This window comes from Mesocricetus auratus, unplaced genomic scaffold, assembly GCF_017639785.1.
Source record: "Mesocricetus auratus isolate SY011 unplaced genomic scaffold, BCM_Maur_2.0 Super-Scaffold_100010, whole genome shotgun sequence".
NCBI classification, from domain to species: Eukaryota; Metazoa; Chordata; class Mammalia; order Rodentia; family Cricetidae; genus Mesocricetus; species Mesocricetus auratus.
This window is the reverse complement of record NW_024429194.1, coordinates 23,065,784-23,089,968: the sequence shown is the minus strand read 5'-3', so window position 1 is coordinate 23,089,968 and position 24,185 is coordinate 23,065,784. Positions and strand designations below refer to the sequence as shown.

The following is a 24,185-nucleotide window of genomic DNA, read 5'->3' as shown; positions in this document are numbered from 1 at the left end:
TTTAAAAGGCTGGGTTTTGGGGGGGCGGTGGAACTTTTAGAAATTAAAATCAGGATAAAAGAAATGAAAAAGAATCATGATTCTGGTTTGAAATGAAGTATGTGCACTGTGACAGTGCTCACATACACATAAATGTACACAGGACACACACATGCATGTGCACACCATATGAGGTCAAAGAGTAGGACAATAGTCCAGTAAAATTCATGCCCATTAAACAAGACCCAGCAGAAAGCTTGCTGTCTCTCCTCTGACATATGGAAGATGCTTCCTGAAAGCAGCTGCTGTGTTGGAGTCGTGAAGACAGCCCTCACCAGGCACTGAACTGGCTGGCACTTGATCTGGAACTTCTAGCCTTCAGAACTATGGGAAACAAATTTCTATGGCTTAAGCCACTTGGTTTATGGTATTTTGTTATAGCAGCCTGAACAAACTAACACAGTATCAGATGAACTTTGTTAATCAGGTTACATAAAAATCTACTGAGAATAGACCTATTACCCAGGCATGACTTTTTAACATATATTGGCCATTTAGAAAGTACTGACTAATATGCTGACCTCTAACTGTGGGCACATTGCATTATATAGTACTTTTAGAACCACATTATTAGTGTCATTGCTTTTCTTATTTGTCCAACCTTTTCAGTATTAGGAAAACCACGAGCTCATATTAGATGCAGGGTTTCTAAAATTCTAATTTTATGAAAGTTCAACTTGTATCATCAGTGATAAACAATGTCAGTTGTTTCTTTGAAGTACTAAATACCCTAGTCTAAATAGACTTGTTTTCCATGTCAGCTGTACTTCATATAAAAATGGTAAGTTTGTAAGAATGCTATCGGTTTAGCTCACAGATAGCTATGTGCATGTTTTTCCTCCAGAGGTCGTCTTCCTTCCTAGTAAAGTATAAGTGACAAAGGCAAATACCTGGGGTTGAGATCTAGAAAAGTAATGAACTACCCTTGTCCAGTGAGAACATTCTAAATGGAGCTAGCTCTTTTTTTCACTGCCAGGTTGTGGTAGGGGGAGTAGCATGACTGCTGTGTCCAACACAGGTGAAATATTTTACCTTCAAAGGCTTCTAGACAATTACTGTGAATGGCAGTATACAGTCAGGTTGTATAACACCCTGGATTATGACTAAAAACAGTTTGGACCATTTAGGCCTGAATGGGACTCAAAGGTCCACAAGAGCCCATGAACCATATTTTGAAGATGAAGATTACTATTATATCAAGCAAACTAAAACAAAGCAGGTATGAATCTGATGAATGAAAACGTATACAGGGAAAATAGTGAGACTTTGTGCTTATGTAAAAACAGGAGCATATTGATACAGTGAGTTCTAGCGGTTCTGAAACAGCTGCAGCTTGGGCTGCATAGTGAGTGCTAGGTTAGCAAGACCCTGCCTCGAAGTAAATAATTAGGTAGACAGATTAGATAGATAGATAGATAGATAGATAGATAGATAGATAGATAGATAGATCAAAAAGATAGTGTTAGAATTATATATACTTTAATTAGAAAATTTTCAACTGTAGATAATGTAAGAAAAAATATCACAATAAGCCCCCAATCCTGTATCCCAGATTCAGTACTGTCAATGACTAAAAATCTGGGCATTTTCTTATATAACCACAGCTCAGCATACCTAACGATGACTGCTGGTGTCATCCAAACCTAGTCCCTAATTCATTTCCTTAGTTTTCTCCAATTGATTGGTCCAAATTGGGATCAAATAATGTTATACACATTACATTTGGTTCTTATAGCTTTTAACTATCTGGTTAAAAATTCCTTTTCAAGATCTAAGAGGCAGACGTCTGAACTACAGATAGGGAACTATGAATACAGTGTGCCAGCAGTCATATTCTGATGGACATGAGAGCAAGTTTGGGGGACAATGACTAGAAAAAGACCAGAAGGGAATGAAACAGAATGCCAATAGTGGTTGTATTTGGATAGTAAAACTGTGAGTAGTTTTTTCTATTTTCTAATGTTTTTTAAATGTGAATAACTTCTATATTTTTATAAATATTTTTTAAAATGTGTAATTAAATAGAAATAAAAGCCCATAGAAGCAACCTAACTTGAGTCAAGGAAAGAACACTGTGTCTGAATTATGCTGCCAGTGGCAGAACTGAGAAATTGGAGCTGCCTGCTCTACTGCCTTGCTAGAATATGAGGGTCATAAAAGAAACACTAGAAAAATGTAAACTCTAGCACTCACTGGTCTTTGGGGTTTCTTTGGAAGCAGTGTGTGGAATCCAGGTCTTCTGCTCGATGAGGCTGGAAGGCAGGTGTAAGAGGCACAGGTCTACAAGGTGCTGGGCCTCCCTCCAAACCACACCAGATAGGAAGTATGAGGGATGGAATTGTGGACAGAGTTGTAGGGCAAGGCCAGCCAACCACATTCTTCATTCTGTGGTTACCCAAATACCCCCCCCCAGACCCAGTGACCACATGAGAGGTAGATCAGTTGGTAAACCCAGGAATGTGGTGACATCTCTCACCCATAGTCAAGATGCCCATAATGAAAGGTTCAATACCACATTCCAGGCCTAAGGACTCCAGTCCAAGACACTGCAAAGGAAAGCCTGAGCTAAGCTTGAGACCAGTTGGGAAGTTAGGGTGCCATGGATAGCTCCTCTTCAAGAACCCAGGCAAATGAAGAGGAGCAAGTTCAAAGCCTGTGTGGCTGAAGCCCCAGACTGAGTTTGCAGTTGTGGGGAGCTTCTCTTGGTATAGAGGATTAAGTTAGAGGAGGTGGTGCAGGGCCAGCAGCACCAGGTAATACGCTGTGTGCCACTAGTCTCTCCAGGTGCTGCCGTAGACAAAGCGCTGCATTCTTCCCCAGACTATTGCAAGATCCTGCTAGGCGCTGTGTTTCATGCCAGGGACCCTACTAGATACCTTGCTTGAGCAGCTCCAGGGGGACAATAGCTTCTCAGACTGGTTCTGAGAATCAGAGAAGGTCTCCAGAATCTCTCCCCTTAGTCATTACCAGGGGCATAACCTAGCTGTTTTATTTCAGACCTGTAGTGGCACCTCTGGGTCAAGGGAGGGATGAAAGGAACTGCTGTGTTCCGTATCCCTCATGTCCCAGTTTCTTGCTGAAGGCCCCAGCCAACCAGATGGTCCTAGATTCACCGAGCAGAAAGTATCTGTCTTTTCTGAATCAAGATTTCCTCCTCTGCTTCCCACATTCTCCTTTCTCGCTTCCTCTTTCCCCTCTTCCAGGTTCCTTCCTATGCAGTGATGAGTCCCAGAGTTGAGCCTTTAAAGATTCCCCCTTGCCAATCCTCAGAAGGGAACACTTTGAAGTGCCTTCACCCACTGTCTCAGAAACAAGATTCCTGTCTCCTAGCCACACCAGAGCAGCTGGAGTTTCATCAACCCTCCTAATGCTATGACCCTTTAATTCAGTTCCTCCTGCTATGGTGACACCTAACCATAAAAATTATTTCATTGCTATTTCATAACTGTAATTTTGCTACTGTTATGATATTTACAATTGTAATGTAAATATCTGATATGCAGGATATCTGATATGTGACCCCCTCCCAAGGGAGTCAAGACCCATAAGTTGAGAACTGCTGTTCTAGTATTTGTATGTGGCAAAGATTTGGTTTCCTTTGCTTCCTTGTCTTTAGTTTAGAAGTTCACACACCTGCCAACAGATTGAGATGTGAAAAGACCTAATGATCTCTCTTGGGACTGGAGGACAAGCCAGAAGAGTGCTGGGATTGTGTAGTTAACTCCAACTTCGTTTCTATGCAAATTCTAACCTGTAAACAAACTGACTTAGAGTCCAAAAAGGCCTGCAGACTTGGAACCAGCCCTGTGCTGCCAAGCTTCTGGGGCACAGTCCTTAGCAGGCTCTGTCCTGTCCCCACACAGTGAGAGCAAACCTATGGAATAAATGGAGCTGCTGCTGCTGGGGTGTCAGCCTTGTTACAATTTCATTCTGTTCTGCTGTCTTTCTCCTGTTATAAGAAGAAATCTGAGCCTCATTCCATCACCACAGGCCTCAATTGAGGGAGGCCCTAATGAAGGAGCTCCTGCCACCCCTGCTCACCCTGAAGCCAGCCCACAGTTTTGGACAGTTGGTCACAAGACCTTCCTGTAAAGAGTCAGCCTTCCTTCCATCGAGCACTACCTGCCCTTTGCTGTCCCACAGCCTCTCTGCTTTCTGCCCAGGTCTTTTCCAGACACTTTCTCCTTGGCACATTTGACTTGCCTTTTGTCCAGGATGGCCTTGCCAAGGCTGTAAGAGGCAGTGGCAATCAGCTTCACCTGCTCCAGGTACCACCACTCCAGGCAACCTGCTTTGGTTCCAATCAGGAAAGTGTTTCTGCATAACAGGCTTTTTGAACTAAGTGTCCTCTATGTGGAAACCCAGAGATGCAGAAGTCATTTCACATCTAGTTATTTACAATTTTAAATTAGCTCCATTAATAGTTTTTTAAACCAAAGACATCTTAATGAGATGCTGATATTTTTCTAAAGGTTTCTCCACACCTCTATATCTATAAACTGTAGAAATGAATATGTATTTGAGGTGTATTTTGTTTCTTAATCATCCATGTTATGACCTTTAGCTAAAAATAAACGTGTGTGTGTGTGTGTGTGTGTGTGTGTATTTTCACTAGATTTTTTATTCTGAATCTTTAGGTATGGACCTAAGAATTTGTGTGATTCTTGAGAATTTCCCACCTGCTTGCCCAGCTGTAAAGTTAACTGTAGAATGCCCCCTCCCACAGATGTGTCAAAGTGATGCTCAAAGGCTGGGGCCCACAGCTCTGCTGTTTAGGTCGTACAAGTATCAGTTGTAGGTATGGAAGGGGTTACCTCCTTAGACAATGTGTTTCCCAGCCACGTGCCTTCAGTCTGCAGTGGCACTGTGTTTAATCTGACATTCTGAAGAGTGGCACCCCATGGTGCATGCTAGATGAAGAAGGGAGTGGCCTGAATCCCCTGGTTATGCAAAGGAGGTAGGACACAGTCTCCTCAAGGGTTTCTTTTCTCCTACCTTTTCCATGAAAAGCCCTTTGTCTTCTGCTGCTGGCCCTGGTCATGGACTGGGTGTTGATGTGAGTACAGTTTTCAGACTGTAAATTAATGAGGTGTTCTGTAGAAAGAGTCCTGCCTTCTGTCCCATGTGGCTGGCTGCTCCCACATTTCCTCCATGTGAGCCTTTGCTGCATTCCCTGTGGGCAGCTGCCCCTAACTGGCATCCTTCTATTGGCTTTCCCCAGAGGTACTTTCAAACTGCTTTTCCTAGGACAGGAACTATTCTAGTGCAGGTCAGCTGTGCCTCACACAGTCCTGAGCCATGGTAAAGGCAGGCAATTCCCAAAGGCTCTCCTTTGTATGTTTGTGAAGAAGGCTGGCACAGAATTTTAGGGATGCAGAAATGGAATAAGGAAGTCAAGAAAAGGCATTGAGATTGCAGTTTGGTAGTGTTCATGTGGGTGGTGGAGGAAGGTATCTGTCTTGACCAGGAAGGAAACAAGAGCACAGAAGTACCCGCTAGGCAAGAACAGCCCTCTAATAAAAGTGCACCGCTAGTGGGCATGTGCACAAGCTTTTGTGGGGAATAGTAGGCATGTAGTACACTTTAAGAACTCCTTAGGGTTATACATGGATGGTAGTCAGGGCTCAACAATCAGAGGGTACCAAGCAAGCCAGGATACATGGGCTTACACGAAGAAGGGCATCTAAGAGCTTTGTATAGCGTGCTGCAAAATTTTGTGCATAAAGATTTACAGTGCTCAGAGTATTTGTTAGATTTTTAAAGCAGTTCTTATTGATAACAGATACTCCTTTTGTTGTATGGTACTTACCATCACTTGGGCATCTTCTGCTAGGGAAAAGGAGACAGACTGCAGGAGGCCATATGCCAAGACCTGGGTGTGGGAGGAGTCCATGAGCTAGCTCACTGGGAAGTATGAGAAAGGTCACACAGAATGTAAGTTGCCACCACTTGTCAGCAGGCTGAAAACAGGCTGCCTAACACATATGTACACATGGCCAGGTGGGGTGGGGGAGGTGCAGCGGGGGCCATGACAGACCAGCTAGTTTTAGAAGGAAACTGTGAGACCACAAGAATGAAGAGGTCACAGCCCTGCCCCTCTAGAAGAGACTGGGGTTCCATTCAGGAAGTATATGCTCGGGGCTCATCCTGGGTGGCCTGGATAGATTTTGGAGAGGCCTTTAGCAGAATCTACTGCAGACTGCTTGCCAGGCCCTGGAACTGGCTCTGCAGCTGTCCTTACCTATAGCTTACAGGCGTCATGAGTCCTGAATGTGAAACCTGCTTGCCATAGTAGGAGATAGGAACTCATAGAGTCCCTTGTAGCTTGTCATAGGGATAGTTCTTGGAATAATCTGGAAAGTATAGTGTTAGAAATTTTGAAGAAAGATTGAAGTCTAATATTACAATTCCAGACTCCTTATAAAGATCTTTGCTCTGAGTGGATAAAAATATGAACAGTAGCTGCTATTCTCTAGGCACCCATGCCGTCATTTTTAAAAAGCTGCAGTTCTCCCATTCAGGGAGGGTGAGTAATCCCTATGCTCACTGCATCTATCCATAATAGAAGCTGTACTTGATAGAGACTCATTGGTTTGTGGGCAGCTACTGGTTTCCTCTTGCTTTCTCTAAGCCATTAGCCAGCCCTCAGAGCCCCGTCTGTCATGTCTTAGGCTTCTCATCTTCTAGTCCCTGCTTGTGACATTGATGACCACTCATTCAAACTAATAGAAATACTTACTGTGGACCCTTCAGTGAAAGTCTCCCATGTGGCCTTATTTTGTGCCTGGGGAGGTGCATAGACTTCAGCTGTCTGTTGAATTCTGCCAGGGCCAGGTAGTCTAAACTGCCTGAGGGCAGCACTTCTGTGTCTGGTTCATTCACGTGATACCAGTCAGTACTCCATGTGTGTGTATGAATGGCTAAGCACAGTCAGTCTTTCTTTGCAGATCCTTGAGGAGTGGTTTGGCCGTACTGTCATCCGTTCCTGCACCAAACTGAGCTACGACCATGCCCAGAGCATGATTGAAAATCCAACTGAGAAGATCCCCAAGGAAGAGCTTCCCCCCATTTCTCCTGAACACAGCAGTGAGGAGGTGCACCAGGCCGTCCTGAACCTGCACAGCATTGCAAAGCAGCTTCGCCAGCAGCGCTTTGTGGATGGTGCACTCCGTTTAGATCAGGTCAGTGAATCTTTTTTGTTTAGTGCAATCTTGAGTTTGGCTTGTGCCCAACACCCATGGATGAGAGGCAGCCTGGTGGTCTATTTCCACCATACCATGGTAACATGAGTCATGGCAAGATGGTACCTGTGCAGGTAGCTCTGTGACTTCCAGCTGCTTTTACCTGGAAATCCTGTGTCCAGGATTGAATTCTCACTTGTTAGATGACATTGCTGTAACAGGTGCCTGGGAAAAACACCTGGGAGGAAGGGCTTATTTTTGGCTTATGATTTCAGAGGAACTTGGAACTTGGCTCTGTTGTCTCTGGCCCACAGTGAGAGAGAGTGACCTTCGAGAAGCATGTGGCCCAGTGGAGCCACCTGTCTCATGGCAGCCAATAAACAGAGACAGACAGACAGACAGACAGACAGACATGTGAAGGAGCCAGAGACAAGATATACTTTCCATGGCATACCCCCAATGATATCAATGAATCTAAGAGCTGGTTCTTAGAGATGATAAACAAGATTGGCAGACCCTTGGTCCAACTAGCCAAAAGAAATAAAGAGGACCCAAACTGACAGAATCAGAAACAAACAGGGAAACATTACATCAGACACCAAAGAAATTTAGAGTTTCATAAGGGAATACTTTAAAAACCTGTACTCCATTAAGTTGGAAAATCAAAAAAAAAAAAAAAGGATGAGTTTCTACATTCAGCCAAAACCACCAAAATTAAACCAAAAAGAAGTCAACAACCTAAACAGACCCATAACAAATGAGGAGATTGAAATAGTAATAAAAAGCTTTCCAGCTAAAAAGAAAAAGTTCAGGGCCAGATGGATTCACAGCAAAATTTATCAGACTTTCAAAGAAGATGTTCAGCCAGTCCTACTTAAACGATTCAGAGGGGGGGGCACTGGGGGAGGGGGCACGGGGGGGGGGCATGCCCCCCCCGGGGTGCAGGGAGGGAGGGAGGGAGAGAGGGACACTCCCAAATTCCCTTTATGAAGCCTGTAGCTCTCTTTATGTCACCAGTTGTGTCCCATCAGAGGCTTCTTCCTCTACTCCCTGCTTTGCCCTTGGTGTTCCTGAGGATGGAGCCTGCCTTCCTGTCATCTCCATCAACAGGCCCTTTCTGATTCTGAGTGTCTAGGTTGCCCCTAATGATGCCAGATTCTGTGTCCCTGACTCTGACCTCTCTCCCTAGTTGTGTGGCCTTGCCACCTGCCTTCATAACTGCCTAAATCTCTCTCAGCATCTCACCATTGCTCACTCACCCCTCCTTCTGCATAAAGTGATGCTTAGTGTTCACAACACGGTGCACAGGCTTCCTGGTGTCCTCTTCTCCCCCTGATCCACTGGGGGATTATATGTGTGTGCTCCCAGACCTGGGTGTGCCAGTTGCAAAGGCTACTGTATTACACAGACTGGTCAAATACAAGTTTCAAAGGAAAGCTGTTTATTGGGCTGGAGAGATGGCTCAGTGATTAAAAGCACTGACTGGTCTTCCAGAGGATGAGTTCAATTCCCAGCAACCACATGACAGTTCACAACTGTCTGTGACTCCAGTTCCAGGGGATCTGATGCCCTTACACAGACGTAAATACAAGCAAAACACCAGTGCATATAAATTAAGAATAAATAAATCATTAAAGTTTTTTAAAGAATTAAAGCCGTTTGTATTGTAAATACATAAATGTTTTGGAAAGACCCAGATGAGATAAATCTTCAGAATTTCTCTTCTTTAGGTAAGACAGCTGTATAGGGAGCTGGGAAATCCTAACGTTCAAGAGGAATCTGGACTGAAATTACTTTACAAATGAATTGTGGGGCTGAGGGAGGTCTTCAGAAAATGGATTGAGTTTAGTTTCCTTAAAAAAAAAAAAAAAAGACTAGAAATCTATGGTGTTGGCACCTGTAACCCTAGCACTCTGGAGGCTAAGACAGGAAAATTCAAGGTCACATGATATGAATGTCAAGAAGAAAGAGAAGGATCCAGAGAGAAAGGAAATGAAAAGAACAAATTTAGTTTTCTCTTACTCTGTAGCTCAAGCCAGACTTGAACTCATGGCTAACCTCCTGCCTCACTTTCCAAATAGTAGGATTACAGGTGTGAGCCACCATACCAGGAATCAGCGTTTGTTTTTTAAAGACTTACCCTTTTCAAAAATGTTTTTTAAAGGTACATTTATGTAAATTAAGTTATGAGAAATGTTAAGTTGTATATTTTGTGTGCCTCTTCTGCATGATTCCCTTTTGTCTTTTACAGTGACAAATAACTGTTATCTAAGTATAGAAAATGAGAGGGTTTCTGAAGTACCATTCTGAGATGTTTCCCCATCAGGTTGCTATAACAAATTCAGCTGGATTAAGTAGTCTATGAACTGGAGAAAAAAACAAAGACAACCTCAGCATCTTCCCATTAGAAGAGGTATGGTCATTAGGGGCATGACCATGGGTTGTTGATGGAGAATAAGCTGTTGGCATGTCTGAGAATCAGAATTTTATTGTTGAAAAGACTTTGGATATCTATATCTCAGTGACTCTCTTAACTCATAAATTAGAAGGCCGATGTCCCAACAGGTAAATGAGTTGCTTATTGCCAGACATCCAAGTAGCTCTTTATTTGGTTTTCCTTCATTTATTACACCATGCTGACATCAGAGAAAAAAGTTTGCCTTTAAAGTGATGGAGGGAAACACTCTCAAAACCTAATTAGGTTCCAGTTAATTAAGGGTTGAAAATAATGAATTTGTATCCTTGGAGTTGATTCCTTAGTTCTCCAGAAAACAAGTCTATAGACCCCCACATTAGATAGAGACATCCGTCTTTGCAGCCAAGGACACTGGCGAGACCATTTATAAATCAGCTAAATGGCTTTTTTCAGAAGCCACTGCATTTGTTCTCCTGTCCCGTTGGCCTTCTTTGCCCTCACAAGCCCATTTTTCCTGGGTGCCTTTTCAGAGGCCTGCTGTTTGGAGTTCTGTGAAGCTTTGTCTGCCATAGTTCTCTGTGTCCATGTTTTGAGTGGCAGTCCTGAAAAAAACAAAAAACAAAAACCACCCTTTTATGTCAGGAGTAATTAGAGATGAGTCTTTGCCTTTCAGGAAAAGCATCAGTTTGTTGATGACCCTGAGAGGGTGTGAGGGTGGAGGATGAGGCACTAATGTGGTGCCTTTTGTAGAGTCAGGGGCATAGGCTTGATAACTGCAGAAAGGCAGAGCAACTTGGCCATGGGGTGTTTGCAGTCAGCATCTTAGGCCTCAACTGCTGGCCCCATCTGAGATGGAGCTCACTAGAGCTGGCCCTGATTTTAACTAAGTTCTCTTCCGAGAGGTGATTCTCCTTTGTGCCACTGCCCCAAAAGGACACAGGCCTCCAAGACCACCTTGTGATTTTTGGTCAGCTGGGTTGAATAATGATGCTTCTGCATGGCTTGTCTCCAAATCCACATTTTCTGCTGCCAGGGTAGTTCAAGGACTTGATATAGATGTATGCTTTATTTTAATTATTTTTACAGTGTATGTCTCTCCTGCATCTTAAAAGGGAGATCCAGTTATGGGGCCAAGACTTGTATGTGTCTGAAATAAAATAGCAGCAGTTTCTAACATCCACACCCTGAGTGGGATGCAAGGGTGCTGTCAAAGGGCTTCTGTCCCGTCTGGCACAAGGCCTGCCCTCCGCAGCTGCTGTTTGGGAGGAACATAGAACTGCCTGGCTTGGGTGCACATAAGACCCTGAGTTCCCTTTGGGGTTCTGGCTTAACTGTTGCCTTCAGCAAGGGTATGTGGCATCAAATGGATCTCCAGTACTAAGACATACTTGGAGTACTAGCCGATGGCAGAAAAACTCCACCACTGCTTTCCAAAGTTCTCTTTGCCTATTTCTCTTCAGTCAGGTTAAGGCTTCTATGAGAAACAAGGCAGAGGCTTGCAGAAGTCAGCCAGGGTCCCCCAACAGGGCAGTTAGAGCTGTGACTCTCTGAATCCAGAGGGCCTTGGAAATGAACTGAAGGAGACCATGGGTAAATTCCTACAAAGTAAAGGAGCTTTTACTAAATTCTCAGCTCTGTCATCCATGAAACCCGCTTGACACAGTTTTGAGGCCCAAACTCCATGCAGTTTCTTTATAAAGGTCACCTTACTAATGGAAGTCAGTCACTTTTGAATACCCTGGGACTCAAGCTGTGGGATGCTGTTATGCTTGACCCTAACCTAGCCTAGCCTTTCAATCAGCACTGGCAGGCTTTCCCAGGAAGGGCCAGATAGTAAATGACATGAGCTGCTGGTCCATATGGTCTGTCTCTGTGACTCAGCCCTGCCTGGTAGTGTGGAAGTGCCCAGTGTTCCAAATGAATGAAGGTGGTTGACATGCAGTAAAATTTGAAGGTCACTGAGATTTGGATTTCATATCACTGTCATAGGCCACAAAATATTATTCTTCATGTGATTATTTTTCAACCATTTAAAAATGTAAAAAACCCTTTGCTCCTGGCCCACACAAAGCAGGTTTGCCCGTGGTTCGCTGACCCCTGCTTAACTGACCAGCAAGCTTTTCAGCCCTATTACCCAGCCAGCCTTTAGCAGCTCATTTCCACTTCCCCAGGAAGCCATGCTAGGTAATGGAGAACAGTTGGGCTAAGTGAGTTCTCAGAATGGTTCCATGCAATTAAGTAAATTATTCTTTTGATTAGTACCATGCTTAGCGGTCCAGTTGGAGGCTGGAAGTAGAAAGTGACTGACTCTTTAGCACCAGTTCTTTTGCCCCCCTTAAGGTCCAATCTCCTTAACCAGTGTAAAAGCAAAGAAGCGTCACTCTCCCTCCTCCTCTGCAGGGTCCTCAGGGTCAGGGCAGCCCTCCTCTGACCTCTGCTGGCCCTCTGAAGGTGGGGACCTCTCCAGGAAGAGCAGGTAGTGACAAAGCTGGGTAGTTTCTCTCCTTGCACCTGCCTGCTCCTTCTCTCCACTATGCTGCATTCTCGCTGGCTGCTGTTCAGTGTTGTAAAGGGTGACATTGTATGCAGGTGAAGAGGACGGGCAAATCCTTCTGGCTTTCCTTTAGAGCCCATGTCATGCTACAACACAAGATAGGCCATGACCCAGGTTCTGTGTTGTGGGCTTTTGTTGTTGTTTGTTTGTTTCCCTCAGAGTTCTTCACTCAGCATCGCTTTAGAGATCTGTTTTGAAGAGCCTAGTGTGTGGTAGGTGCTGGCAATGTAAGATGAGTAACGGAGAACTTTCAGTTATGGGGGGGGGGGAGGCAGCAAACACTAAACAATAAGAAGCGCCAGGACAGACCCCACCCAGAGTGCAGGGATGGAGGGGTGTTTGGAAGTGCTTGCTGAACTTAAGACCCGGGGAGACTCCTGCCCAAACTCAAGCACTTAGAACCCTGAAGAAACCCATGTGCCTGCAGTGGACTGAGAGCTTGTGTCCTCTGGTTTTCAGAGGGCAGCATCTGTAACTTGGGTCTTGTTGTACCTTTCACTTCCTGTTTGTAATAGTTCACAGGAGTCGTTTGTATTGGCCTGATGTGAATAATTATAAGGCAACCCAACAATCTAGACTAAAGAAAATCACTCCATTAATTATGACCCCCCCTCCAAAAAGAAGAATGGCTCTGCGGTATCTTTAAGGTAGTAACAAGTAGTTCAATGGGCTTCTGCTATTTTCAGGGTTTCCATTTAAATGTTGACAGCTGTGGCTTCACTCAGACATTAGCGACTTGCTGATTTTTCTACTTTCCCATTTTCTACGTTCACACCATTATAAAAGCACACTTTTCATTCAGATGCTCCGTTTCCATTTGTAGACCCAGCTCTGTGCTGCTCAGCACCTGAACTCTTACTGACGGCAGGCAGAGTGGGGAGCTGCGCCCTCCCCACAGAGAACAGGGACACAGCATCCAAGGATGGAGTCTGGGAACATTTCCTTTGAGAGTGACAGATCGATCAGCTTAGTTACTGTGCATTAATTTCATATGGAATTACAGAAAACAGTCATATTTCTGCATCCCAAGGCATGGGCAGGAAACAACCTTGAAACTTGACCTAGTTACATATAACTAATTACATGCATTTCCTTGAGCTGATCACTGTCTGTGGCTTGTTAACTAGTGTATAAAAACTGGTGCACATCCTTCCTGGGCAACTTGTTATTACCACCTGCTCTCTCCCTACACTCATTCTTCCCATGACACGGCACAGAGTTATCTCCTGCACTTCAAAACTTCAGCAAATCCTGTTTGACTTGGAAGTTGTTATGAATACAGACTCACATAGGACCACCAGCCCTTGTTGAATGTATAGGATGCTTTTGTGTTCTCTCTCTAATGGCAGGAATATTGCTCAGAACTATGGAAGGAGCTGTAGGCTGTGGAAAACAGACTTCCCACCCTAAGACTACACATGAAATAGAGGAGAGCATGTGGACTTAGCAGAAACACTGACAAAAGCAAAGAGGGCTGAGGGGATCTCAAACCCAGTGGGGACTGATGGGATTAAAGGGGAAGGCAACCTGATCAGTAAAGCTGTGCTCACTGATGGGCGTGATAAAGAGCCAAAGCCGTTCTTCCTCCTCTGAGTTCTGAGCCAGTAGCGCCTGGACAGACCCATGTGACACACTGAGGTGAAAATGTCTCCATCTACCCCTGGGACAGTTTGGGTGAAAAAAAAGCAAAAAGTAGCCAGAGATGGAACCACGCCCTCTGTCAGAATACTTGGGACTCATCCCCGCTCCTCCACCCCTGGTATTACCTTGACTGCTGGGTGTCCTTCCCAGGCAGGGTGTAGTGAGGCCTGAAGCCAGAGCTTCTGCACTTGGTCAGCAGGCCTGTGCCGAGGCTTAGCAGAACTGAAGTCTGCTTTCTAAGCAACACAAAGAAAGAACAAGCTAGGCTCCTAACCCACCTCTAGAAGCTTTTGCTTGCTTTCTGGTTCCTTTTACATGCTGATGTCCAGCCTCATTTCTTCCAGGCAAAACAAAATAAACAAAAAACAAAACAAAACATTGCTTCATGTCTGTTGCTATAGCCTCTGGGTTCACCTCTCTCTGGACCTGCAGAACCTAAAGACTGGAATCCTCTGCTTGTTCCAGGTGGGACTGGGCTAGCCAGTCCTCTCTCTTAGGGTGCCCCTAGCATCACATGCCTGTTTTTGTTTCTCTGTCCAATTATCTTGTCATCTTCCATCTATACCCCTGTCCCCTCCAATAAGACTTGAGTTCCTACAGGGCAAGGACCACATGGTGTTCATCTTTGTATCCCCAGCCCCTGAACAGTGCTGCTTTTTAACAAGCCACTTGTTCTCGGTCTCTAAAAAGTGCTAACCATGCTGGTCCTCTGCTAGCTACAGTGGGGAGAATGGAAACCAAGGCATAGAGCAGAGGTGTGTTTGCACAAGAGAGTTACTCGGCAGTGTGAACCAGGGCTACCCTCCCCTGTGTGAATATCTGGCTGAGTATTTGGTTCTTTGCCAGGGCATCCAGCATGTGGTATAAGATGTAGTTAGGACTTTCTCCAGTGGAGCTGCCTCTACGGGTGTGACGTGTCAGAAAGCTTCAGTACCCTTGAGACTGTCAGTGCTTCAGAGGTGTCAAGAGTATTTTGGGGTTCCCTTTCAGAGTGGAATGTTCCTACTGGTGGTGTGAGAAAGGACTCTCCAGGAAGGCAGGGACCTCCCAAGGTTCCACCAGAGAAAGGAAAAACAACAGGTGTCAGATCTATACCTGCCACCAGAAGATTCTGAATGAGTGACCAGCAGCTGCTGCTCTCATCCCTGGGATGGGGAGGGAACAAGCTGGATAGGAATGGCAGCTTCCAGTCTCTGCAAGATGCTGAGAGGAGCTCTGCCTTGCTCAGAATGGAAATGGCTGCCATCACATAAAGGTTTTCTGTTGGTCTTGGGGCTTTTTAAGAAAGGAAGAAAATTTAGAATAAAACCCAGGTGACTTAAACAGAAGTCCCTGGTTTTCCTACGGTACAGTAAAGGGAGAGATGGCTCTCACTCGACCAAAAGAGACTAAGACTTTCTGTGATTTGAACAAGGCATGGCCAGAACCCTCATTTCCTCAGAAATGAGAGTTTCATCTTAGTGGCCTTGACAGATGGACTGGAGCTTGGCCCTTTGGTTACCTTGCCTCTTGGGTAATTGTAGTCACAGTTAGGAAACCCTGGGACTCTTTTTATTCACAGGACATACTGCATATCCTTGCCCTGCCCCCATGTTACACTCACGTCAATTGAATGTGAGCCAAACAGCTACATAAGAAACATGGAATTCTTTGACGTTGGTAAAACCTGCATTGGAGAAAGGGAACCCTTGCAGCTGATCCTTAGATTTTAACCATGACTGCTTCTTGGGACTGGCCCAGTTGATTTCAGTTTTCATTCTTCAGTGTGCTGGAGACTCTGCTTCCTAAGCCAAAGCCCTTCTGTTCTGTTGACTGTCTGACCTAAACCCTGTTGCTACATTGAGTTCCCACAAATGCTGCCTTGTCACTCAAGAACCTGTGAGTATTGTGGACCAAAGTCAGAAAGTCTAAGGGACAGAGATTTGCTGGTGTTCTGTTTTACCAAACAAAGGTATTTCTTTAAAAAGTCAGTTACCAGGCTAGCTGTTAAGTACTTACCTAACTTGAAGTCCTTGGGTTCAGTCTGCTGCATACCATAAACTGGGCAGTGGGCACACATACCTGAAATCCCAGCACTCAGAAGGTGGAAGCAGTAGAATCAGAAGATCAAAGCCAGTTTTAAAAACACTGAGTTTGAGTCCAGCTTGGACTACATGGAACCATGTTTTCAAAAAGCAGGAAAACAAACAAACAAAACACATTCTAGCCCCAAGACAAAGGAAACATACCATGTGACAATATGAAGTAGGTTTTTTAAATTATATTTTTATTGATTTGTCGGGGAGGGACATACACATCACAGCACACAAGTGAAGATCAGAAGACCACTGACAGGAGTCTGTTCTTGCCTTCTACCACGTGGGTCCCAGGGATGCTGCTCAGGGTGTCAGACTTAGCAGCTGGCACATTTGTCCACTGAGCCGTTGCTCCAGCCCTGAAGCAGTTTTTTTATATTGACTTGCTTGAGTTTGTTGGAACCATATTTATAGTTTTTTTCTTTGTTTATCTTAGAGTATCTTATAAGAATTACTAGAAGCATACATCAATCCTAAATGTTTTCTGCCTTTTGATGAGGAGCAAGATTGTGAGCAAGGAAAGGAAGCAGTTATTTTGCATGTCACATTCCAAGTCACTCAAATTTGAGCTGCAAAATAGTCACTATACAAACTGATCCAGTGCAGAACACTTCCTGGTGTTGCTGCAAGTCAAGATGGCTAGAGTTTTTGCTGCTATAAGTTACACTGTAATTAATACCCTTGCACATAAAGTTAAAAAGACAAACACATTACCTCGTTTGTTTAAACAGGGTCTCTCTGGGACCCAGAGTCACCAATTTGAATAGAGTAGCTAGCCAGTGAGCCCCAGGGATCTTTTAGTCTCCACCTCCCAAGCACTGAGATTACACACATGAGCCACCATGCCTGGCTTTTTATGTGAGTTCTGGGGATCGAGCTTAGATTCTCATGCTTGCGTGGAAACATGTACCAACTGGACTCTCTCTCTCTAGAACTTTTTGCCCATCTCTTAATTGGATTATTTGGCTTCTGAGTACTAAGTTTTGAGACTCTTTTGACATTTTAAATAGAACCTCTACAAGATATTTGAGCATATTCTTTCTGGCTCTTTTTCTTTTTCATCATTTGAAAAGAAGGTTTTTAATTTGAAGCAGTCCAACTTAACAATTTTTGTCCTTGTATTATCATATCTAAGAATTTTTTAACAGTCTTACTATATAGCCCAGGCTGGCCTTGAACTCAAGATCCTCCTGCCTCAGCTTCCCAAGTGCTAGGATTACAGACTTATGTAACTGACTCTTGGCATAAGAAATCTTTGACTAACCTAGACTCACAAATTTTTCCTCTGGAAGTTTTATAGCTTTGGGATTTATTTCTACTTTCTCTCTTCCTTTATAAACACATTTCTAGGTCTAGAAGTTTCTTTTGGAAAACAGTTCCAGCAGCAGAACTGGACACACCTGAGCAGATTTGGGGTAGTCAGAGCTGGGAGTCTTGCCAGGCACAGTGCCCTCCAGGAGTCATCTGAAAGGAGTGTGTGCTTCAGAGGTTACTTCAGGAGTGGCTTGTGAGCAGATCTCTGGCTTAAGACTTGGCACAAAACTGAAGATTATATCTTTTGAAACGGGGAGCAGGACGATAAGAGAAAAACCTCTCAACTTTGTAGATAAATCCTCTTGACTATCACAAAGCAGGATGGGGAGTGTGCCAAGTGAGACTTTGTCAATTACATGCAAATGCCCATGACAGTGACTCACTCAATCATGCTTTAATCTCATAACTGAGAGGCTTTAAAAATTACAGTCAACAAGGCAGCTTGCAAGTTACAACTGCCATTGGACTTGGGTTTTCCTCTGAACAGCTGGAGTGCAGTATGGTGGGAAGAAAGCCTGCTGTGGGTGAGAGGCCAAAGACGCTTGCCTGGGAAGGATGCGCAGCTGATGTTTGATAGAAATCTGTGAAATGACCACCCTCAGCCAAGCTAAGTAGAGGCCTGCCATCTTCATCCATGGGAAAGTACACTGCCACAAAAGCATTCAGAAGGCCCTGATACCGCAGTGTCAGTCGCTGCTCAGCAGACAAGACCTAGCCCTGAATTCAGGAAGTGGTGGAGTTCAGAGTGTGAGCATGCTGGAATATTAACAGGGCAGGCAGAAGATTCCAGTCCCAGTCAGGGAGGGCCAGTGAGAGAGAACAGTTTGGGAATGGCTTCTCTGAACAGATCTAAGCAAATCAGTGCAGTGGTTTGCTGTGTTCTAGAATGTGCCGGCCTCTGATGTGGCTGTGTCACAGGGGAGATATAACCAGACTGATCTTTAAGGACCCCATTGGACTGTCCCCAGGCATAGGCATTCTCAATTTCAGTGTAGAAGCTGTTTAGTTTCAGAGCTCTGCAGAGAGGCAACTGGAGAGGCTCAAGATAGGCCATCACACAAGGCATTTAGAAAGTTGCAGAAGTCATCAGACACCAGACCACCCCTGACAGGAAGAAACAGGTAAGAGGGTCTGGAGCGACATCAGGGTACTCTTCTACTGCACAGCAGGGCCACTTTCCCAGAAAGGATAAGCAGACATCCATTGAGTGATAGGGACATGAAAACTTTCTGGCCCATCTTTATTTCTGTTTCTGTTCCAGTGAAAGATATGGGAGGCCATCATTCCTGAAGGCTCTGTACTTCCCCCCTCTGCTAGGCTAGCAAGACTTGCAAGCAGCACAAATTCTAGATGAGGCCACTGTGAGCTGCCCAGGTACTTAGGAGTAGAGCAAAGCAAGACACACTCTGTACAAGAATACCTCACCCCCCGCAGTGAGCACAGTTGTTTACTGTGGGACTGGGAACACCAGCAGCCCTTGGTCTTGGCCTGCTCCCCTCCCTCTCTACCTCCTCCTCACTCACTCTTCCCAGCTGAGTCTTTCTCGCTTGTTAGAGGGGGAAAAAGTGAATTCACTCCCAGTCCTTTTGAAACCCAAACGTGTCAGTGATCGATGAGGCTGTATTCTCTAACTTCAAAGGAGGAAAACTAAGTAGAGTGAATACTGGCCAGGGAGTTGAAAAGTCCCAGGGAGCAGGAGACACAGAAGTGACCCTGCCATCATGAGTAGCGCCCCCATCCCACCCCTGCTGGTGCCATGCAGAAGCACAGACAATACCACTTTCAGTAAATCATGACGGATCCTGAAAGCCCAGTTTTGTCCTGTTTTCAATGGGCCGTGGGCATATTGCTCAAGATAGAGTCAGCCATTTGTGCTGGGTTCCCAGCTACTCAAAGGCTCAACACTGAGTGCTCTCTCAACTATATAATGGAGTCTTTGCATATGTGATTTGGGTGGAGGGTTTTTCCCCCAAGATTTCCATAGCTAATCATAGTAGAGGTGACCTCAAGTGTAGTGCATACCATTGTCCCTCTTCACCCCTGCAGCCTTTGAGTTATGCTGAGCTTTAGGGGTATCCAGGCAGCACCTAATTCAGTCAGTCATCTGACCCCTGCCCTCTTTGAAACTGGCCACTCCTCTGAGCTCAGCAGCTACCAGAGGTCTCCCACAAGCATGGCTGCTACTCAAGGGCCTTATAGTGATGGAGAGTGCTCAGCACTTCTCCCACCCCACCCTGAACTTAAGCCCAGGGAATCCAGTGATGCTGGGCCACTTGTTCTCACAAGGCTGCACTTGTGGAGATGCCTGTATGAAGCACCCCGTAGAGGTCCCCAGACTGGAGTCTTGGGAACACTGAGAAAGAAAAACCTGAGGTCATTTAAGGGCTGGTGTGGTCATTCCCTTAATCATCTGTGACTGGCAAGGGCCTTGTTTTCAGTAAAGCTCGGAAGCTCCCTTGGCCCTTGATCAATCATAACAAACAGCTAGAATTTATTGAGAGCCTTCCGTCTGCCAAGTGCTTTCACATGCTACCTTCCTTCCTTCACCCTCAAGCCCCATACCCATTTTTACAGATGGGGAAACCAAGGCTCGAGGATGAGAAATTGTCAGAGAGCTCAAACTGGGCAGGACTATAAGAACATAGTCTGCCACTATTTCCTTTCTCTGTTGGATGTGGATGGCATAGTTTTATAGCCTACAAATTTTAAAAATGGATTAAATCCTCAATTTAGGACAACTTTGAAAGTCTAAAGTGCTATGTGAGTATATTTATAAAACATTCTTGAAATGACGAAATTCCAGAGAAGATCAAGTGCGTAGTTGCTGGGTGTTAGAGCTAATGGGGCCAAGAGGGAGGCCCATGTCCCTGGACCATCTGTATCTGAGTGGCAGTAGCAGCTACAAGCATCCAGCCATGTGTGCAAAATGGCCCAGAGCTGAACACATTGTGCCAACATCAGTTTCCTGGGCTATAACCATGTAAAATGCAATCTTTGATAGAAAGTGGGTGATAGGCCCATTTTTGTTTCTATTAACTCTTATGTACCTTATAATAAAAGTGCTACTTAATTCCATTGTGTGGGACACCAGTACTACCCCCTGGGAAATGACCAGTTCTCAGATCAGGGGTTACATTCTGCCAAAGTAGTCCACATCATGCAGCTTCCAGGGCCTAGGAAAGGAACAGAATCTAGCAGAGAGACCAGGTTTTAATGCCAATCAGATGTGAGCTGAGACTTTATTTGCCTTCTTCTTCTTGCATATTTTTTATTTTATTTTACATAGCAATCCCCCCATTCCCTCGATCTCCCATCCTCCCATGCTCCCCACCCCCCACCCACTCCCCAAGGATAGCGAGGCCTTCCACAGGGGATCATCAAAGTCTGTCACATCATTGGGGGGAGGACCTAGGCCCTCTTTCGTGTATCTGAGCTGCAATAGTAATCCCCCATAGGGAATGGGCTCCCAAAATTCATTTGTGCACTAGGGATAAATACTGGCTCCACTGTTAAAGAGGTCCCATAGACTTCCGGGCTGGCACCCACATTCAGAGGGCTTGGTTGGGTCCAATGCTGGTTCTCCAGCTTTATGACTGGGATCTCTGTGCTCTCACTAGGTCAGGTCAACTGTTCCTGTGGGCTTCTCCAGCACGGCCTTGGCTCCTTTGCTCATCCCTCCTCCCTCTCTACAACTGGATTCCAGGAGTATGACTCAGTGCTTTATTTCCCTTTTTATGGGAAAGTGCTAAACTAGGGAGGGGGTTGGACCTCCTACTCCAATCCCAGGGCTATTAGGCTTGAGGACCCAGAGAAAGTTTCTCAAATGCTGTGTCCTTCTCAGTCCCTAGCTGTCAAGTGGCTATGTGTCTACACACCTGTCTTGGGAGGCCATTAAGAGAAATCAGTAGGAGCTAGTGCAATTGACCAGCAGACAAACCTGACAATCTGAGTTTGATCTCTGGGACCTACATGGTAAATAGAACAGACTCCTGAAAATTGTCCTCTGACATTCGCACACGTGCTGTGGAACTTATACCTGAATATACACACACAAAATAAAATAAAAATTTTAATGTAAACAAAAACATTAAACATTTTCAGAGAGAGAGAGAGAATCTAGCAGGAACATACCCTGCCAAATTTTTTAAAAGTTTTTTTTAAAGTTTGTATTAGCTAGGTGTAGTAGTTCATGCTTTTAATCCCAGCACTTGGGAGACAGACACAGGTGAATCTATAAGTTTGAGGCCAGCCTGGTCTACAAAGCAAGTTCCAGGACAGCCAGGGCTGTTACACAGAGAAACCCTGTCTCAAGAAAAAGAAAAAGAAGGAAGAAAGTAAAAAGAAAAAAGAAAAGGAAAGAAAGAAAAGAAAGGATGAAGAAGAAAGTTCATGTGTGTGTGTGTGTGTTTCTCTCTATGTGTATACCACATGTGTTAAGGTACCCATGAGGCCAGAAAAGGGTGTCAGATCTCCTGGAGCTGGAGTTACAGGTATTTATGAGCTGCCTAGCAGGAGTATTGGAAACTAAAGTTGGATCTTCTGGAAGAACAGCAAATTCTCTTAACCTCTAAGCCTTCTTACCAGCCTCAGCCCTAGCACATTCAGCAGAGAAAGATGTGTTGTACTCTGTCTTGACCATGTGTGTTGTCATCATGAGTATCTGTGTAGTCCCATGTCTAATCTTCATGATGTAGTCAGACAAACCCAACCGGAGCTGGTGATTTATTTCTTCATGATTACTCACAACTAAAATTTGGGCTGACACCAGTAATAAACTGATGGGTATAAACCAGGTGGTCTCTCTCTATTTGTTTCTTTTCTATTGCTATGACAAACTCTATGACCAAGACAACTTAAGAAAGAGTTTAATAGGGTTAATGGTGTCAGAGGTTTAGATAGAGTCCATGATGATGAAGCAAAGGCACGGCATAGCATCATGAATGGCTGAGAACTCACATTTTGATCCACAGCAGGAGGCGGAGAAGAGCACACCCTGGGAATAGGGCCAGTCTTTTGAAACCTCAAAGGTTGGTCCCAGTGACATACCTCCTCCAACTGGTCACATCTCTTAATCTTTCTCAAACTGTTCCATCAACTTGGAACCAAGTACTCAAAATTTATGAGTCTACTGGGGTTCTCTTTCAAATCACTGCATTTTCTGAGCCCACTAAAGGGCTTGGTATTTGCTGTCACCTGGATTCTCTCCCATCACATCTTTCAGAACTTAGCCTGATCCATTCTGTGTAGGCCCCTCTACCAGATCCATCTCTGGGCTCCCACAGTCTAGAGTCATGTGACTGAGTCCTCTCTGCCAGCCTTTTTTTCTGAACTTCACATGATTCTACACAGTGCCCAGTGCCACAGACAATGTGCACTTAGACACAGGAGTCCCCAGACCATTTCTTCAGAGATACTAGTAGTTCCTGTGTTAATCTTAGTCTTGCTGGTTTTCTGTCTTGATTCAGTGTATTGGCCAGCTGACTAACATTACTTATTTCAGCCTTTTGCATCCTGTGAGATTGAGATCCTCTGGGCTCCATTTCTGGTCTCCTTACTGGTTATCTGTGTGGCCCTGATAGCTGGAAGGCAGGCATTGAATGGAAATGTACAGCCAGTATGCCTGTGTCTCTTACTCCCACACAGATGGACTTACCTACCCCCAGCCCCACCCCAATCTCCACTTTGTTTGGTGCCTTTAACAGGGTGAGGGTGCCCTTCCCTAATCAACCTCAGTCTCTATTTGCCAGTTGGTCAAGTGATGATTTGCCTTACTTTAAGTAGGCAAGTTACTGTACGTACCCTAGCATCCTTCCAGACTCCTTTAAACAGAGGTAATGGTAACTGGACATGAGGCCCTCTAGGCATTATTACAGCTACACAAGGAGCCTGTGACTCCTGCTTCTCCTTTCAGGGCCCCACCTGGCCTTGTTTAAAGTTTTTATTTAGTATAGTCTTTGTGGAGCTTACCCAGGGTAATCAGTTGGGACTTGTGATTGGTAATCAGAACTTAGGCTGGTTGGGACGAGATGATAGCTGTGTGGATAAACAGGAAACATATTCCAGCTTAAGGATAAATGAGAAGAGTTAAACGGAACTGTATTTGGACTATATAAGTCAGCCAAGGCCATGCTCTAGCAGGTCGTTGTGGCCTCTTCCCTGCCTAGGCACCAATTAATGGACAAGTTGTTGCTGGAGCCAAGGTCCTGGCTGGGCTGCCGCCATGGAGAGGTACATCTGCCAACCCAGCAGGACCGTCTTAAGTTATTTGGTTTGGGAATTTGAGGAAATGGTAAAGGTTTATTTGGCTGTTTGTTTGGTTAGTTTATTAGTACTTTTGTTGCTGCTTTTTGAAACAAGGTCTAACTATGTAGCCCTAGGCTGACCTCAAACTCTCTGTGCCCTTGCTTCAGCCTTCAGAGTGTCAGGGTGACAGGCATGTACCATCATCGCTAGTAGAAGCGTTGCTTTTGAATAATGTAGCTCAGCTAGAGGTATATAATGCTGTCATAGGCTAATAGTCACCTAGAGGCCAGTCACCAAGAAGACTGGGACTACCATGTGACAGAGGAGCCCATGTCAGCCTGGCCATTTGTGCAACTGTGCAAGTGCTGCAAGACTCCACTGAAGCTGAAGCTTAGGTCTCCCTGTTAGATCCCCAGAAGACCTGCAGAGAAGCAGTTGTTTCCCTAATACTGCTCAAGTTTAAAAAACTGACCCCTGGCAGGGCCATGTTGGCACATGCCTTTTATGCTGATACTCAGAAGGCAGAGGCAGGTGAATCTCTAGGAGTTAAAAGTTAGCCTAGTCTACAGTATGTTCAAGGCCAGCCAGGGCTCCATAGTGAGACCCTGTCTAAAAAAGAAAAATGAGACTAAACCCTACAGTTGTGGGAATTGCTCTAATTTCAGTGATTTCTTTTGGACTGATTCAATAAGCTTGTTGCAGTGTCTCATGTTTGTCATGTG

The 24,185-nt window shown here is 44.9% G+C and overlaps 1 protein-coding gene across 3 annotated transcripts in view; it reads left to right on the top strand.

Annotated features, from left to right (window-relative positions):
* Dis3l2 (DIS3 like 3'-5' exoribonuclease 2) overlaps positions 1-24,185 on the top strand; it is a 330,069-nt gene that overhangs the window by 264,627 nt on the left and 41,257 nt on the right. For all 3 annotated transcript variants that reach the window (XM_040753119.1, XM_040753118.1, XM_040753120.1), the window contains one exon: positions 6,987-7,220. In XM_040753119.1, coding sequence (XP_040609053.1) covers positions 6,987-7,220 — 234 coding nt within the window. The remainder of the gene's footprint in view (positions 1-6,986; positions 7,221-24,185) is intronic.